General features: G+C 37.5%; 1 protein-coding gene across 1 annotated transcript in view; it reads right to left on the bottom strand.

The window, feature by feature from the left end:
* Positions 1-14,915, bottom strand: part of TRIM24 (tripartite motif containing 24) — a 116,967-nt gene that overhangs the window by 25,092 nt on the left and 76,960 nt on the right. Inside the window, exons 8-9 of the mRNA XM_052638597.1 lie at positions 6,681-6,798; positions 3,856-4,124 (exon numbers count right to left, since the gene is read on the bottom strand). Of these exons, the coding sequence (XP_052494557.1) occupies positions 3,856-4,124; positions 6,681-6,798 (387 nt within the window). The remainder of the gene's footprint in view (positions 1-3,855; positions 4,125-6,680; positions 6,799-14,915) is intronic.

Raw genomic sequence — 14,915 nt, 5'->3', positions numbered from 1 at the left:
GGTTCACACTTAGTAACTTACAAGAGTGACCAGCAATTACAGACCTAATGAAAAGTAGACTTAGACACTATTTCAAGATCAAAGGAAATTCTGTGGATGAAGAATAGAAAAATATGAGAAAAAGAGAAAATGCCAAAATTTCACAGAAGCGTGAAGCCATAGCAATTCTTTTTGGTTCTTCTATTAAAGTTTTTCACTGGAAGGGTTTTATATCACAGAAACACAAACAAAAAATAATTGGGGAAGTATAGTGGAAAACTTCTAAATTCATCCAAAAGACTATTTTTTAAAAAGTGGAAAAGCACTCAAAATGATCCTTAAGGGAGAACAAAGGCAGTTAAAACTTTCGCCTACCCTACTGGGATTTATATATTGATTCAGTCAAGAAATGACATTCAGGGAAAAAAGAAAAAAACGAAGTGACATTTGATGCCAGTGTACTATACTCCTGTAAGAAATCAGTGTGGAACTGGATGTTCACTCGCTCATCAAGGAATCCCAGTGTAGAAAGATCTAAGGTGATTGATTTTTATCTCCTCTCCTAAACTGTTATTGTTGACTGAGTTAATTTCTAAGAACCCCATGACAGGAAAAGTAACTTGAAAGAACAGGACTAGAAACTATTTATGAACATAAAAGAAATAGCAAAACCAATGCTATTTTAATTAAATGGAATTAACTTGCAAGAAGGAAAAAAGGGAGAGAATAGAGAAATAATTGAGAGCTTAAGTAAAGAGACATATATTCATCATTATCCTTACCCTCACTGTAAATACTTTCATTATTATAGGTGGTAATTTTATTCTAGGTCAGTATAACCATGAAGGATAGCAGATGTCCTTCTAACATCCACTCACGTTTAGGAAAATTAATATATACATATAAATGAGAGTATCTCTGCAGAACAGTAAATCTGGCCCAGCAGTGAGAACCATAAAGTATACAATAACAGACTTAGATTTAACAAACTTCGAGCTGTCTACTGCAGTACGACAGAGTATACTGTATACCACTCAACAAAGAGAGGCAGAGTGTTTATTAGTTTGTACCACACAGTCATGTAACTACGTAGTCTATCTGTGTATCACCCAGCTCTTTAATCATTCAGATTCCATGGCTACTTTCAGAGAAAGAAGAAACAGGGAACTCCTGTGTAAGTGATTTTTAGAGCAGGCGTTTAAATTGACCTGTATCTTCAGGCTACAGGTAGAGTATGACAAAGAGGCACACATATACACCTGTCTACAAACAGATATTTTACCAGATGTACGTGCAAATAAACTGCTAGAGAACTAAGAAAGCAGGTAAGCAGGGCAGTGTAAAAGTTTAAAGAAGAGGGAAAAAACTGTTGAGTGAAAAATGTAGAAGCAGATATTTGGTAGAGAGAAGATAAAAATGAGAGATGAGAGTACTAGAAGAGGGTTCAGGGGTCACTGAGAGGAGACAGAAAAAGAGCAGTGTGTGAAGTAATGACATAAAGATGAGAAAATTACAGCTGATATTCTAACAACACGGGTTTAGACTGCAGGTCCACTTAGACAAGGATTTTTCTCAATAGTGAATACTTCAGTACTGCACAATCTGTGTTTAGTTGAATCCTCAGATGCAGAGCAGTGGATGTGGAGGAACCATGGTGGGTGGCGGGGGGTGGCTGACTATAAGTCATATGTGGATTTTCAACTATATGGAGGGTCAGTGCTTCTAACCCCTGAATTAATTGTTCAAGGGTCAAATGTGTTGGTAAGTGGGAAAATTAGGCTGTATAACAAAGATTGTACATTATATATATATATATATATATATATAATACAGCAGTACACCACAGAAAGAAATAATAAGATCAAATATAAATTTCTGAGATAAGCAGGCTAAAGGCTCTATCGAGGTTACTTCTGTTTGGTTACTGTTTCTATAAACAGCTGTTTCTGAGAATGTGACTGAGTCACACAGAATCTATTAACTGCCTCAGTTCCTCACTTTTCAATGAAAAGGGAATTAATGCAAATGATGGATTTATCCTGTTTCAGGTTAGTTAAAGTAATAAAAATCACTTTACCATCTTTCAGATACTTAAGATAAATATTAATCGTGTAAATGCTTAGCACTAGTCACTCAGTAAGTATTTTCTCTCTTTTCCTCATCAAATATATGTCCAAAACAATTTGGGTGCTCTGCAGTCTATCCGCAATATGTTACTCTGCAGTCTGGGTGGGGAGTGACAAAAGAATTCCTCCATATTCTTAACAAAATTTCAACTCTGCCAGTGGCACTCCTGGGATCAAAAGTGTATACATCTTTTCTCACAGAACACTCAACAAACAAACACCTCTTAAATTGCTTGCTATTTACTTCCTTTAAAAACCTGGGTTAAAACAAAGTTCGAGAGCAATAATCAACTGGTCATACTAATTAATATTCTCTTGGATTTGACATATCTTCTTAATCAAATTACCAGACAGCCATAAATCACAAATAAAATCACCTCAGTCCTACACAGAAGCAATTTAACAAAATCAGGATTCACACAGGCCCATAAGTCTTATTCAGGGTTGAAGCAAGTCTCCTATGAAGAGTCTTGTATAACCGCTACCAAAACATGCTATTATGCCATTTAATTGCTTTTTCATAAAAGAACTGCATTATGTATGCATTCCTCTTAGTGCTAAAAAAACACTGGTAAAAAATTTCTCTAATGATATGTTTCCTTTTAATCAAGTAATAGATATTATTCCTGATTCTTTGGTTGATCAAAAACTGAGCTAAGTCCTGTTCTCAAGCATAATGAGAATTCTTAGTCTAGTTCTGCATGCTTTGAACATTACTAATACTTATTAATCCCTGTGCCATTTCATTTGAGTCACTTACTGTAAATCAGTTCAAATTCTGAGAAACAGGGAGTATAAATTAATAAATAAAAGGAACTGAAAATAAAGAGACAATTTTTGTGCATTAAAATAAGAATGGTGCATGGGGGGATAAAAAGAGACTTGCTCTAAATGGAGTGGATAGAAGCTTCTTCTATAACAACAGCAGAAATCTATACTAATATTGCAGCTGTTTGTTCTTAACTAATGCACGGTAATTAATCCACAGGATCATGATTTTGATTCATGCTCTGAACTTGTTACTGTATTGTTAGTACTGTTGAGTTTATGACTATATGAACACGTCTAGACTCCTCCACCCACTCTACATCACAAGTAGAATTTACATGCAAATGTTCTTCAAACCCTTTAGAGGGATAAGTAGAAAATAAACACATGCTTTTCCCATTTCTTCACCAGTGACTGAAATCTTTGTTAAGAATTAAGAAATAATACAAATAAAAAGATGACAAAACTGAAAAAAAAAAAAAAAAAGAATGGTGCCTGGAACATTTGCTCAGAAATAAAGTTTGAAAAAGGCAGACTTCTAACAAACCACACCCTTACCCTTTTCTATTTCATTCTGTCCTAGTTTCTAGATGCAGTGGGTTTTCTAAATGCTGCATCTTCATAGAGGACAGATACGTGAAGCATCAGTCATCCTGAAGCACTAATGTAACAATTATGAGTTACAGGTACACAACTTTCCCACCAATCATATGCATGGGTTATTCAGGAATGCAATCATTTATCCTCTGTTACAAAGATGACAAAAAGCAGATGAGACTAGATGTCCCAGCTGAATAAACCATTAATTTCTTTTTCAGAAGGGCTAAGAACTAGAGTTAAATTAGGGACCCTTGATGAGACAAATTTTTATAAATTCATATATTTAAATCATGGAGGAAGGACACCTTGGTTATTTTAGGAGCTGCTGAATACAACTGTACTATAATTATCTAAGTTAGGACAGGCCTGCTTCCAAATTTACCTGGTGAGAGATGGAAGGTTGCTGGATGGGCCCCTGCATTCTAGGGTTTGGTAAACCCACAGGTGCTGGCCTCCGTTGCACCTGTTGCCTCTGAGCCATTACCTGTTGCTGCATATGCTGGAGTCGTAACTGAGCTAGGCTGATCTGGGTTGGAAACTTGGATAACTGGTTTGAAGATAAACCACCTGGTGGCTGTGAATTCTGTTCCACGACAGGATTCTGCTTAGGCATTTGTGGTTGACTCTCTTTATCTTCAATTACTAAAGAACCTAATCAAAGAGAAAAAGTTAAGTTCTGAAGATTTTCTGATAGTAACATACCATATTTTGTAAAAGGCTATCTTTGCTCATTTTCAGGATTTCCAAGGAACTTCTTTTTGTCTTAGGAACCCTTTACACACTTAAAGATAGAAACTCCGAAGAGTTTCTGTTTATGTAGGGTCTATCAAACAAAATCTACCTTATTCAAAATTAGAAATGAGAATTAAAAAATATTTTTCCATACTAATTCATTTAAAAGTGACAACCCAGAGTAACATATTTTTCTGGAAAAAGAAAACACACACAAAAAACCTTATTTTTATTTTCAAAAAAGTTTAGTGAAGAATGGCACTATTTTACATTTTCAAACAGTTCTTTAAAATGTCTGGCTTAATAGCAGTAACTGTTTCTGCATTATCTAATATACTGTTTAAATAGAAATACATGCAGAAAACGCAGCCACGTATGGGTATGTACTTGGAAAAGGGAGACCTTTTATCACCTGAAGGAGCTTCAGACTACACTGTGAGAACTGCTATTGTATAATCAAAACAAAACACGCAAACCTGACTGTTCTCACTGGATGTGAGAACAATACCACAGAGTATTTCTGACTCAGTTATCTCTCTATGACGTAGCAATTGAATGACAACAACAGCTAGTTCTTTACACCTTCATGGCGCAAATTGTGTTAGTTCTCTGATGGCGAACACCATGCTTTATAACTACACTGTTAAAAAAGAGATTAAAGGTACCTCTTACAGGTCTGGTCCAAGAATAGGGCAAAGCTTGATTTCTTCAATAGCAGAGACTCAGTTAAAAGTTCCTGATTTACTAAGCATATGCATCCTTAAAGATATGGTTATCATTCATTAAATACTTACTCCACATTAGGTACCATGACAGGAGATCTATGTATATTGTTAAAATCCTTCGTACAGATAAGGGATCTAAGGTTCAGAGAGGCCAAACAACTTATCCAAAGTCACAAAGACACTAAACTGAATATGCGTCCAAGACACTACTTTTCCCTTGCACTCTTCTATAACATGTTTCTCAGAAGCCATAAATAAACAAGTTTGGGAAAGTTGTATCCTTCTTAGAAGATTTAAAACGTCAATCTCACTTTAAATGACAATTTATAGAGCTATATATGACAGCTCTGAAAAGTCCTACAGTAAAGGATACTGTCTTACAAATTCCTCACAAACAGGAGGTATTTTTGTTTTTGCTGATTCAGATTTACCTAAACTATATTCACTTATGTGCGTACAGTTACATATTTTCTTAATTTTACCTATGTCTGCATCATGTGGACTATGTTTTAAGTGATATGCTTATAAGTACATAAAAGTCGACATGATTGTTACTGTGGATATAAAGCTGTGATAGATTCTCTGTATAGCTACATATGTGGTGGAGGGTAGAGTAGGGTAAGAGATAGTTATATACATGCTTTGTATTAAGATGCTTCTTTTTAGTTATATAGATGAGAATATGTATGATACCAGCTGCTGGCTATGTTTATCAATCAATAAATATGTACTTCTAAACTGTGCTGAGGAGTCACCTTATCATTTCTTCAAAGGGTCACATTACCATTCTTACTGTTCTCACATATGGATGAGATTTATGTAAGCCTATTTCTTCCTTTCTTGGAGTGTTCTGAGAGCACTGGCTCTCTTTCCAGCCAGTTCTTTCTTACCCAGAATCTAGCTTAGAGAAAGAGAGAGCAACCCCATTTGATGATTTTGAAACAAAGTCAATAAGCCCCAAAACTGCCAAAAGGTGGTTAATGAAGAATGTATATGAAATTCTTATTTTTGTTTCTATAATTTCCCTGTGAGAAATTAAGAAAGGAGGCAAAAATTGAAGATTTTTTTTACTAGTACATCATGAAACAAGGACTGCCTGCAGGGATATGTGATGTTACCAAATGATACTGAAATTCCCCCTTTTTGATAACTCTAGTACTTCAAATTTGGGCAGTTATCTATATGCATGATACACTTCAATTAGGAGGTTAAAAATTATTTAATTATTACATAAAAGGAAAAACAAAAACAAAACACAGAGAGAGAATTCCTCCCTACCAAGAAAAAGCAAATAAATGAGCCATTAGTACCTGACAACTGGGTCTCAAGAGTGAGTAAGCCAAGAATTGTATGAGAAATACTGTTTTAACAGAAAACATTCTAAAAAGTACTATATTAATGGCAGACACATGTAAAGAGTTTTAACAACTATTCTGATAAATATGTCACTAACAGCACAAGCAAGATTCTACTTGCTTGAGGAAGAAAAACAACTCCTAAATCCAGAAATCTAGACACTGAGTCAATAAAAGGATGTTTCATATCACCCACATATTTATATGTGTGTTTATATTCATGCATGTGTCACAAATATACACACACTAATGAAATACCAGGAAAATTCCATGTCTTTAAAACAAGATAATAAAAATACTTAGGGGGTAGAAGGGAATACATTTTCAACAATCTCATAATCATTAAGAGTTCCAGAAACAAATGGCACTTTGAGAAAATCTACATAACAGCCTACCTAAATTGATTATATTTTGAGCCCAGAAACTAGGATCACAGTGAAACTGGATGGTATTGTTGGTCACTGGGGAAGCATCACACCTTGCTCGAAGGAGGTGCCGTAACCGGTATGTAATCTAGAAGAAAGCAGAGAGACAACTAAGCATCCAAGTCTTTCTTAGGCAAATAATTTATCAAGTTTCCAACAAATACATAAAAAATGCTCTCTATCACATATATGCCAACACAAAACAAGTGTTCATAAGTAAGTTATAAAAAGTGGACAAACAACACAGTTTTTCTTCAAAAATGCGTTAGAGGTTTAAGTACAATTAGTTTTACTGTTGAACACAAAACAAACCTTTCCTAAAGTGACAGGTTAAAGTTAGTTCACTGAATTACAGAAGTTTCACAGATGTACCAACCACATATTTGTAAAGTAAAATCACATACTGCCTAGAGATTAGGGGGCTAATGGATTACAGAAAATACAAATGAATCTCTGCTCAGGACATTAAGTGCAGCCTTGACCAGGCCTGCTAGTAGGACGGCCCTTCTTGCTCCTGTGCTGTGAATCTCAGTCATCACACCATCTCCCACCCTCCTCCACACTGCAGTCCTCAGTGAATGCTCAGTCATTCTCTCAGTCTTTGAAGAGTTCAGCTCTTGGCTCATAATCACCATCTCCAATATTATTCCTGCCATAATCCTAGATGGGCCACAGGACTGGAAAAGCTCAGTTTTTGTTCCAATTGCAAAGAAAGGCAATGCCAAAGAATGTTCAAACTACCAGACAACTGTGCTCATTTCACATGCTAGCAAGGTAATGCTCAAAATCCTTCAAGCTAGACTTCAACAGTACATGAACCGAGAACTTCCAGATGTACAAGCTGGCTTTAGAAAAGGCAGAGGAAACAGAGGTCAAATTGCCAACATCTGCTGGATCATAAAAAAAGCAAGGGAATTTCAAAAATAACATCTACTGCTGCTTCACTGACTCTGCTAAAGTCTTTGAACTGTGGAAAATTCTTAAGGAGATGGGAATACCAGACCACCTGATGTTTCTCCTGAGAAACCTGTATGCAGGATAAGAAACAATAGTTCCAACCAGTCATGGAACAACTGACTGGTTCAAAATTGGGAAAGGAGTACATCAAGGCTGTATATTGTCACCCTGCTTATTTAACTTCTATGCAGAGTACATCATGAGAAATGCCAGACTGGAGGAATCACAAGTTTGAATCAAGACTGCTACGAAAAATATCAACAACCTCAGATAAGCAGATAATACCACTCTAATGGCAGAACGTGAAGAGGAACTAAAAAGTCTCTTGATGAAGGTGAAAGAGTGAAAAAGCTGGCTTAAAACTCAACATTCAAAAAACTATGATCATGGCATTTGGTCCCATTACTTCATGGCAAATAGAAGACGAAAAAGTGGAAATGGTGGCAGACTTTATTTTCTTGTCTCCAAAATCACTGTGGACAGTGACTGCAGCCATGAAACTAAAAGACGCTTGCTCCTTGGAAGAAAAGCTATGACAAACCTAGATCACATATTAAAAAACAGAGACGTCACTTTGCCGACAAAGGTCCATATAGTCAAAGTTATGGTTTTCCAGTAGTCAAGTATGGATGTGAGAAGTGGACTATAAAGAAGGCTGAGCAATGAAGAACTGATACTTTTGAACAACGGTGCTGCAGAAGACTCTCGAAAGTCACTTAGACTGCAAGAAGATTAAAGCCAGTCAATCCAAAAAAAAATAAAATAAAGCCAGTCAATCCTAAAGGAAATCAACCCTGAATATTCATTGGAAGGACTGATGCTGAAGCTCCAATACTTTGGCCACCTGAAGTGAAGAGCCAACTCATTGGAACAGACCCTGATGCTGGGAAAGACTGAGGGCAGGAAGAGAAGGGGGCAACAGAGGATGAGATACTTGCATGGTATCACGATCGATGGACATGAGTTAGAGCAAACTGTGAGAGATAGTGAAGGTCACAGAAACCTGGTGTGCTGCAGTCCATGGGGTCACAAATAGTCAGACATGACTTAGCAACTGAACAACAAATTCTGGATGATTTTAATATACAATTAGATGACCTTTCTTTCCAGATTGTTTCCTCTAGTGCCCACATCCCAATAATCCTACAAACCCTAAAGGTCCTATGAACTTTTGCTCTTAAAATTTTTCCTGTCCTTTGAGTTTATCTTACCTCCCAATCTTACAATATCCATCTGAAGTGAAGTGTTAGTTGCTCAGTCATGTCCAACACTATCCATCAATGTCTCCTTATCCAGCTTAAATCCCAGGAGTAATTCTCATAATCATTTCCTTGCATATATCCTCAACACCTTTCTCTCACATGTCAAATTAGACACACTCCCTTCTCCTCAACCTTTCTCTGAAACAACAACCAACAAACAACACTGGTTAAATCTTTTCTAATGACTGTAATTGGACTGGTAAAGGGATTGATCGGACTTCAAAAACACAGCCTATTTACTAAGGTTGACAGGCTATCATATGACATTCTTCTGGTCCTTCACATCCGTACTCTCCTAAATGACTATTTCAAATGACTCTCTTACCAAACCTCCAGCATCTCCTGAAAAAAACACAGGGACGATCAGAGACCTTCTACAAACTTCCACCACCCACCAGTACTAGTGGTCCCTCCTGTCACAGTGGATTGACCAGCCAGGCTTCCAGCTAGAGCGAACCATGCACTCGTGCAAGTGCAAGTGTTAGTTGCTCATTCGTGTCCAACTCTCTGCAACCCCATGGACTAGAGCCCACCAGGCTCCTCTGTCCGTGGGATTTTCCAGGCAAGAAAACTGGAGTGGGTCTCCATTTCCTTCTCCAGGGATCAAACCTGGGTTTCCTACATTGCAGGCAGATTCATTACCCTCTGAGCCACCAGGGAAGCCATTACACTAGGGCAACAGGGCCTACCATCCTCGCCGATTCAAAGACGCCACTCAGCAATTTTCTCCCCTCAGGCTTTCAGTAGCTTTTCACACAGGTGATCACTTGGCCCTCATGGAAGCGAAGCATTTTCTTCACTTGGCTTCTAGCAGACTACAGTCTCATGGTTTTCCCCTTATTTCACCGGCTGCTACTTTTTAAGGTCACTGAGTATAGGTGTGAGTTCCAGTGTCACATCTCAGTCTCCGGTGTTGGTTCCTCCCTCTCTCCCACACCAGAGTGTCTTGCAACTGCTCTTTCTTCTCCTACACCCAAGTACTTTTGAGAGATCTCATCCAGTCTCATCATGTATACAACTCAAATTTGCATCTCAGTACTTACTCATCCTACCGTGTGTTCATTCACTGTGCCCCTCTTAGGCCTCCTGGTCCATGTCACAGTAGCTCCCATCTCAGTCTCTCCCTTGCCGCCTGTGCCTGTTCTCTACCTGAATACTCTCTGCGAGTATGTGCCTGCCTTGCTCTGTCACCTTCTTCAGGTGTGAGATCAAATATCGCCCTCTTTAGGCAGAATTCCCTATCTGAAACCACAATCCCACCCCAACGCTCCCAGATTCTTCCCTTAATTTACTGTTTTCCCTACAGCACTCAACACCATGCAATGGTCTATATATTTTACTTGTTTTGGTATTGTCTATCTCTCTTTATTAAAATGCAGCTTTTTAAGGGCAGATATTTTGCTTTGTTTTCTGTTCCCTTAGTATTTGGAATACTTCAATAAATGTTGAATAAATAAGTTTGCCTCCTTTAATTGCTAAATTATCTCAAATAGCTATACTAAATTCTGAGTAAAAAACATTTATTCTGGGACAATGTAGAGTACATGGCACAGTGTTTGGCAAACAGCACTCAACACAATGCTCTTTTCTCTAAGTTTTTCTTGCTTCCTTAATTCTTTGCATCTTAGCAATTCTCACTATAAAACATTCTCAATAAGATGCTAATCAAAAGAATGATGACCCCAATTTTTCCTTTATAAAGTCCTTATGCTTTATCATTTTCAAAACTGAATAATTTATTTTGAAGTAATTTTAAAATTGGAGAAAAATAAAAATAACCCTTCACTCAGATTTCCCAACTGTTAATAAGCACATTTATTTCAGGGCCCACTCAGGGATTCCTGTGCACAGACACTACTATTACCAGTCTTTTTACAAAGCTTCGGATAGCAAGCTGAAGACATATAGGTTCTGTCTCCCCTAAACACTCCAGTGACTATATTCTAAATCAAAGATCCTCTAGCATAAGCAACAAAGTACAAATTCAGAAAGCAGCTCTGTTGCAACATGACCATTCAACCCAGAGAATTCATTCTAATGCCAACTCTTCCCACAGTGACTCTTTCCAGGATGCTCACTAGGAATATAGGTTGTATTCAGTTGCCATGTCTCTTCAGTCTTTCCCTGACATGTATGTCTTTGATGATTTCAGGCTTTACATTCAGTAGGATGACTTTCAACCTGGGTTCGAGTGTATTTCCTCCAGTATAGGTAAAGTATTCTTGTCAGGAAAACCACACAAGTGATAATGTGCACTTCTCAGGGCATCATATTGAGAAGCTCAGGATATAAACTGTCCAGCCATTGATGATACTAATCTTCATCACCTAGTCATTCTGCTGCCCAGTTTCTCTACTGTAAATTCACCACTGTTTATAACTGATCAATATTTTGCAGAGAGGTATTTTAGGGTTATACGAAAACCCTATTCCTCACAATGCTCTATTCACTATGTTAGTACCCAGCGAGAACTCCTTTTGAATTTCTTCTAAGACAGTGGGTGGCTCAGCTAGTAAAAAATCTGCCTGCAATGAGGGAGTCTAAGGTTCAACCCCTAAGTTGGGAAGCTAGCCTGGAGAAGGGAGTGGTAACCCACTCTAATATTCTTGCCTGGGAAATCCCAACATAGGCAGAGGAGCCTGGCGGGCTACAGTCCATGGGGTCAAAGAGCTGGACACGACTGAGTGGCCAATGCTTTCACTAAGACAGTGACCAAATGTGCTTCTTTAATTTCACTATTCTTTCTCTACTTATTTATATTCTCACCATAAATTCTTCCCTTGTCATTTGCCTATTTTTCTCATCATGGGCTCATTTATCCCTACTTAATCCAATGTGTTGTAACTCATTGTTTATTTAGTTTCAGCCTCAAATTTGTGGGTGTGCCCAAGGTGACCCACTTAGGCTGGATCCTAATCTTTTTGACAAGTCTTCATCATTTCATCAGTTCAAGATATTCTGGGTACAACCTGCACTTTCCCTCATTTTGTTTAATATTTAGAAACCCACATCTGGAAGGACAGTGGGTTCACTGCTACTGAGCATAGCAAACATACATACATACACATACATACTTACACACCTAAAATTACTTCCAGATCTGTATATATGCATAAAACTCTGTTGTTTAGTCACTCAGTTGTGTCTGACTGTTTGTGGCCCCATTGACTGCAGCACACTGGGCTTCCCTGTCCTTCATCATCTGCCAGAGCTTGTTCAAACTCACAGCCATTCAGTCAGTGATGCCATCCAACCATCTCATCCTCTGTCGTCCCCTTCTCCTCCTGCTTTCAGTCTTTTCCAGCATCAGAGTCTTTTCTAATGAGTCAGCTCTTCACATCAGGTGGCCAAAGTATTGGAGTTTCAGCTTCAGCCTCAGTCTTTCCAATGAAAATTCAAGGTTGATTTCCTTTAGAATTGACTGGTTTCATCTTCTTGCAGTCCAAGGAGCTCTGAAGAGTCTTTTCCAACAACACAGCTCAAAAGCTTCAATCCTTTGGCACTCAGTCTTCTTTACGGTCCAACTCTCACATCCATACATGACCACTGGAAAAACCATAGCTCTGACTATACAGACCTTTATTAAACTCTGAGTTCATAATTATACCTCTATCTTAGGGATCTTTATAGCTTTATTCTTTCTTCTATGTTTCTAAATATTTTTTCTAGGAGGGAAAAAAACCCAAACAAACCAAAACTTGGCTGCCATTGCCCTCAATATATTTACTTACTTGCTCAGTCCATTTAGTGATACTCTGTTGCTTAATGTAACCAAAATCCAAATGACATTCTGCTTACTACCTCTGTGTTCCCCACTCACCACTTCATGCCTTTGGCTGGGGCTGCCTCTATGTGGTCCCCCAACCCTCTTCACTACACTGTGTCCTCATAGTCACCATGCTAAAGGCTCCATGCCAGGAAGTAGAGTTGATCATTCTTATTTTAACAATCCTTTTTGGCACACTATAGTAACTTAGCACTTCAAATTTATGAGTTTTAGTTTGGAACTTGAAAAATAAAGCTTTCTTGCCCCCCCAAAATTAAGTCAGAAACTTAAGCACTTCCTTAGATGGTAATCAGCTTTAATCAGAAGAACTATGAGGCAAATCACTTGGAAACACTATATTTTTCCTTTGAGGTACTATGCTGTAAATTCCTTCTTTTACTGATGAGAAACTAGAAGACATGGAATTTATTTTTATCTCAGATAACTAGTACCTATTCGCTAATTAAGTTGTGGCATGGTCTAAAAGTAATACTAAATTTGGCCAAACTCTGTTCCTTATCTTACTGACATTCAATGTAAATATATAAAACCTCTTGTCATATTATATTACCCATCTCAAATATAAACCATTATACTTATTGAAACCCTTGATGCATGTTTGAGATAATTCTGAGAAGTCATAAACCTTGACTAGTGTAAAAGATAAATAATGAGTCATTAAATGTATTTGTTGATGTCTTCAGATGTATCTGAACTTAAGTAAAGTCAGATTTCACACTGAAAACTTAGCTACTGTTCAAAAAGCAAAAGACAAAATTAAAAAAAAAATGAAAGATGTGTAAAAAGCTTTTGAAATGGCAATACTGTATACTGCCTTTCTACTGAAGTTAAAATAAACAAAGAAATTTAGTATTTGAGTTTCCAATCCTGTAAAATATAACAGAAAGTTTTACCTATATTTATTTATTTATTTATTTTTAATTTATTTTTTTGAACCATAGTAACTTTTTTTTTTTTTAGTTTTTTATTTTTTTAATCTTAAAATCTTTAATTTTTACATGTGTTCCCAAACATGAACCCCCCTCCCACCTCCCTTCCCATAACATCTCTGTGGGTCATCCCCATGCACCAGCCCCAAGCATCCTGTATCCTGCATCAGACATAGACTGGCGATTCAATTCTTACATGATAGTATACAAGATAGAATGTCATTCTCCCAAATCATCCCACCCTCTCCCTCTCCCTCTGAGTCCAAAAGTCCGTTATACACAGCTGTGTCTTTTTTCCTGTCTTGCATACAGGGTCGTCATTGCCATCTTTCTAAATTCCATATATATGTGTTAGTATACTGTATTGGTGTTTTTCTTTCTGGCTTACTTCACTCTGTATAATCGGCTCCAGTTTCATCCATCTCATCAGAACTGATTCAAATGAATTCTTTTTAACGGCTGAGTAATACTCCATTGTGTATATGTACCACAGCTTTCTTATCCATTCCTCTGCTGATGGACATCTAGGTTGTTTCCATGTCCTGGCTATTATAAACAGTGCTGTGATGAACATTGGGGTACATGTGTCTCTTTCAATTCTGGTTTCCTCGGTGTGTATGCCCAGCAGTGGGATTGCTGGGTCATAAGGGAGTTCTATTTGCAATTTTTTAAGGAATCTCCACACTGTTCTCCATAGTGGCTGTACTAGTTTGCATTCCCACCAAAAGTGTAGGAGGGTTCCCTTTTCTCCACATCGTCTCCAGCATTTATTGCTTGCAGATTTTTGGATCACAGCCATTCTGACTGGTGTGAAGTGGTACCTCATTGTGGTTTTGATTTGCATTTCTCTGATAATGAGTGATGTTGAGCATCTTTTCATGTGTTTGTTAGCCATCCGTATGTCTTCTTTGGAGAAATGTCTATTTAGTTCTTTGGCCCATTTTTTGATTGGGTCGTTTATTTTTCTGGAATTGAGCTGCATAAGTTGCTTGTATATTTTTGAGATTAGTTGTTTGTCAGTTGCTTCATTTGCTATTATTTTCTCCCATTCAGAAGGCTGTCTTTTCACCTTGCTGATATTTTCCTTTGTTGTGCAGAAGCTTTTAATTTTAATTAGATCCCATTTGTTTATTTTTGCTTTTTTTTCCAGAATTCTGGGAGGTGGATCATAGAGGATCCTGCTGTGATTTATGTCTGAGAGTGTTTTGCCTATGTTCTCCTCTAGGAGTTTTATAGTTTCTGGTCTTACATTTAGATCTTTAATCCATTT

Source organism: Budorcas taxicolor, chromosome 4 (assembly GCF_023091745.1).
Source record: "Budorcas taxicolor isolate Tak-1 chromosome 4, Takin1.1, whole genome shotgun sequence".
Classification (NCBI taxonomy): domain Eukaryota; kingdom Metazoa; phylum Chordata; class Mammalia; order Artiodactyla; family Bovidae; genus Budorcas; species Budorcas taxicolor.
This window is presented reverse-complemented; position numbering and strand designations above follow the sequence as displayed.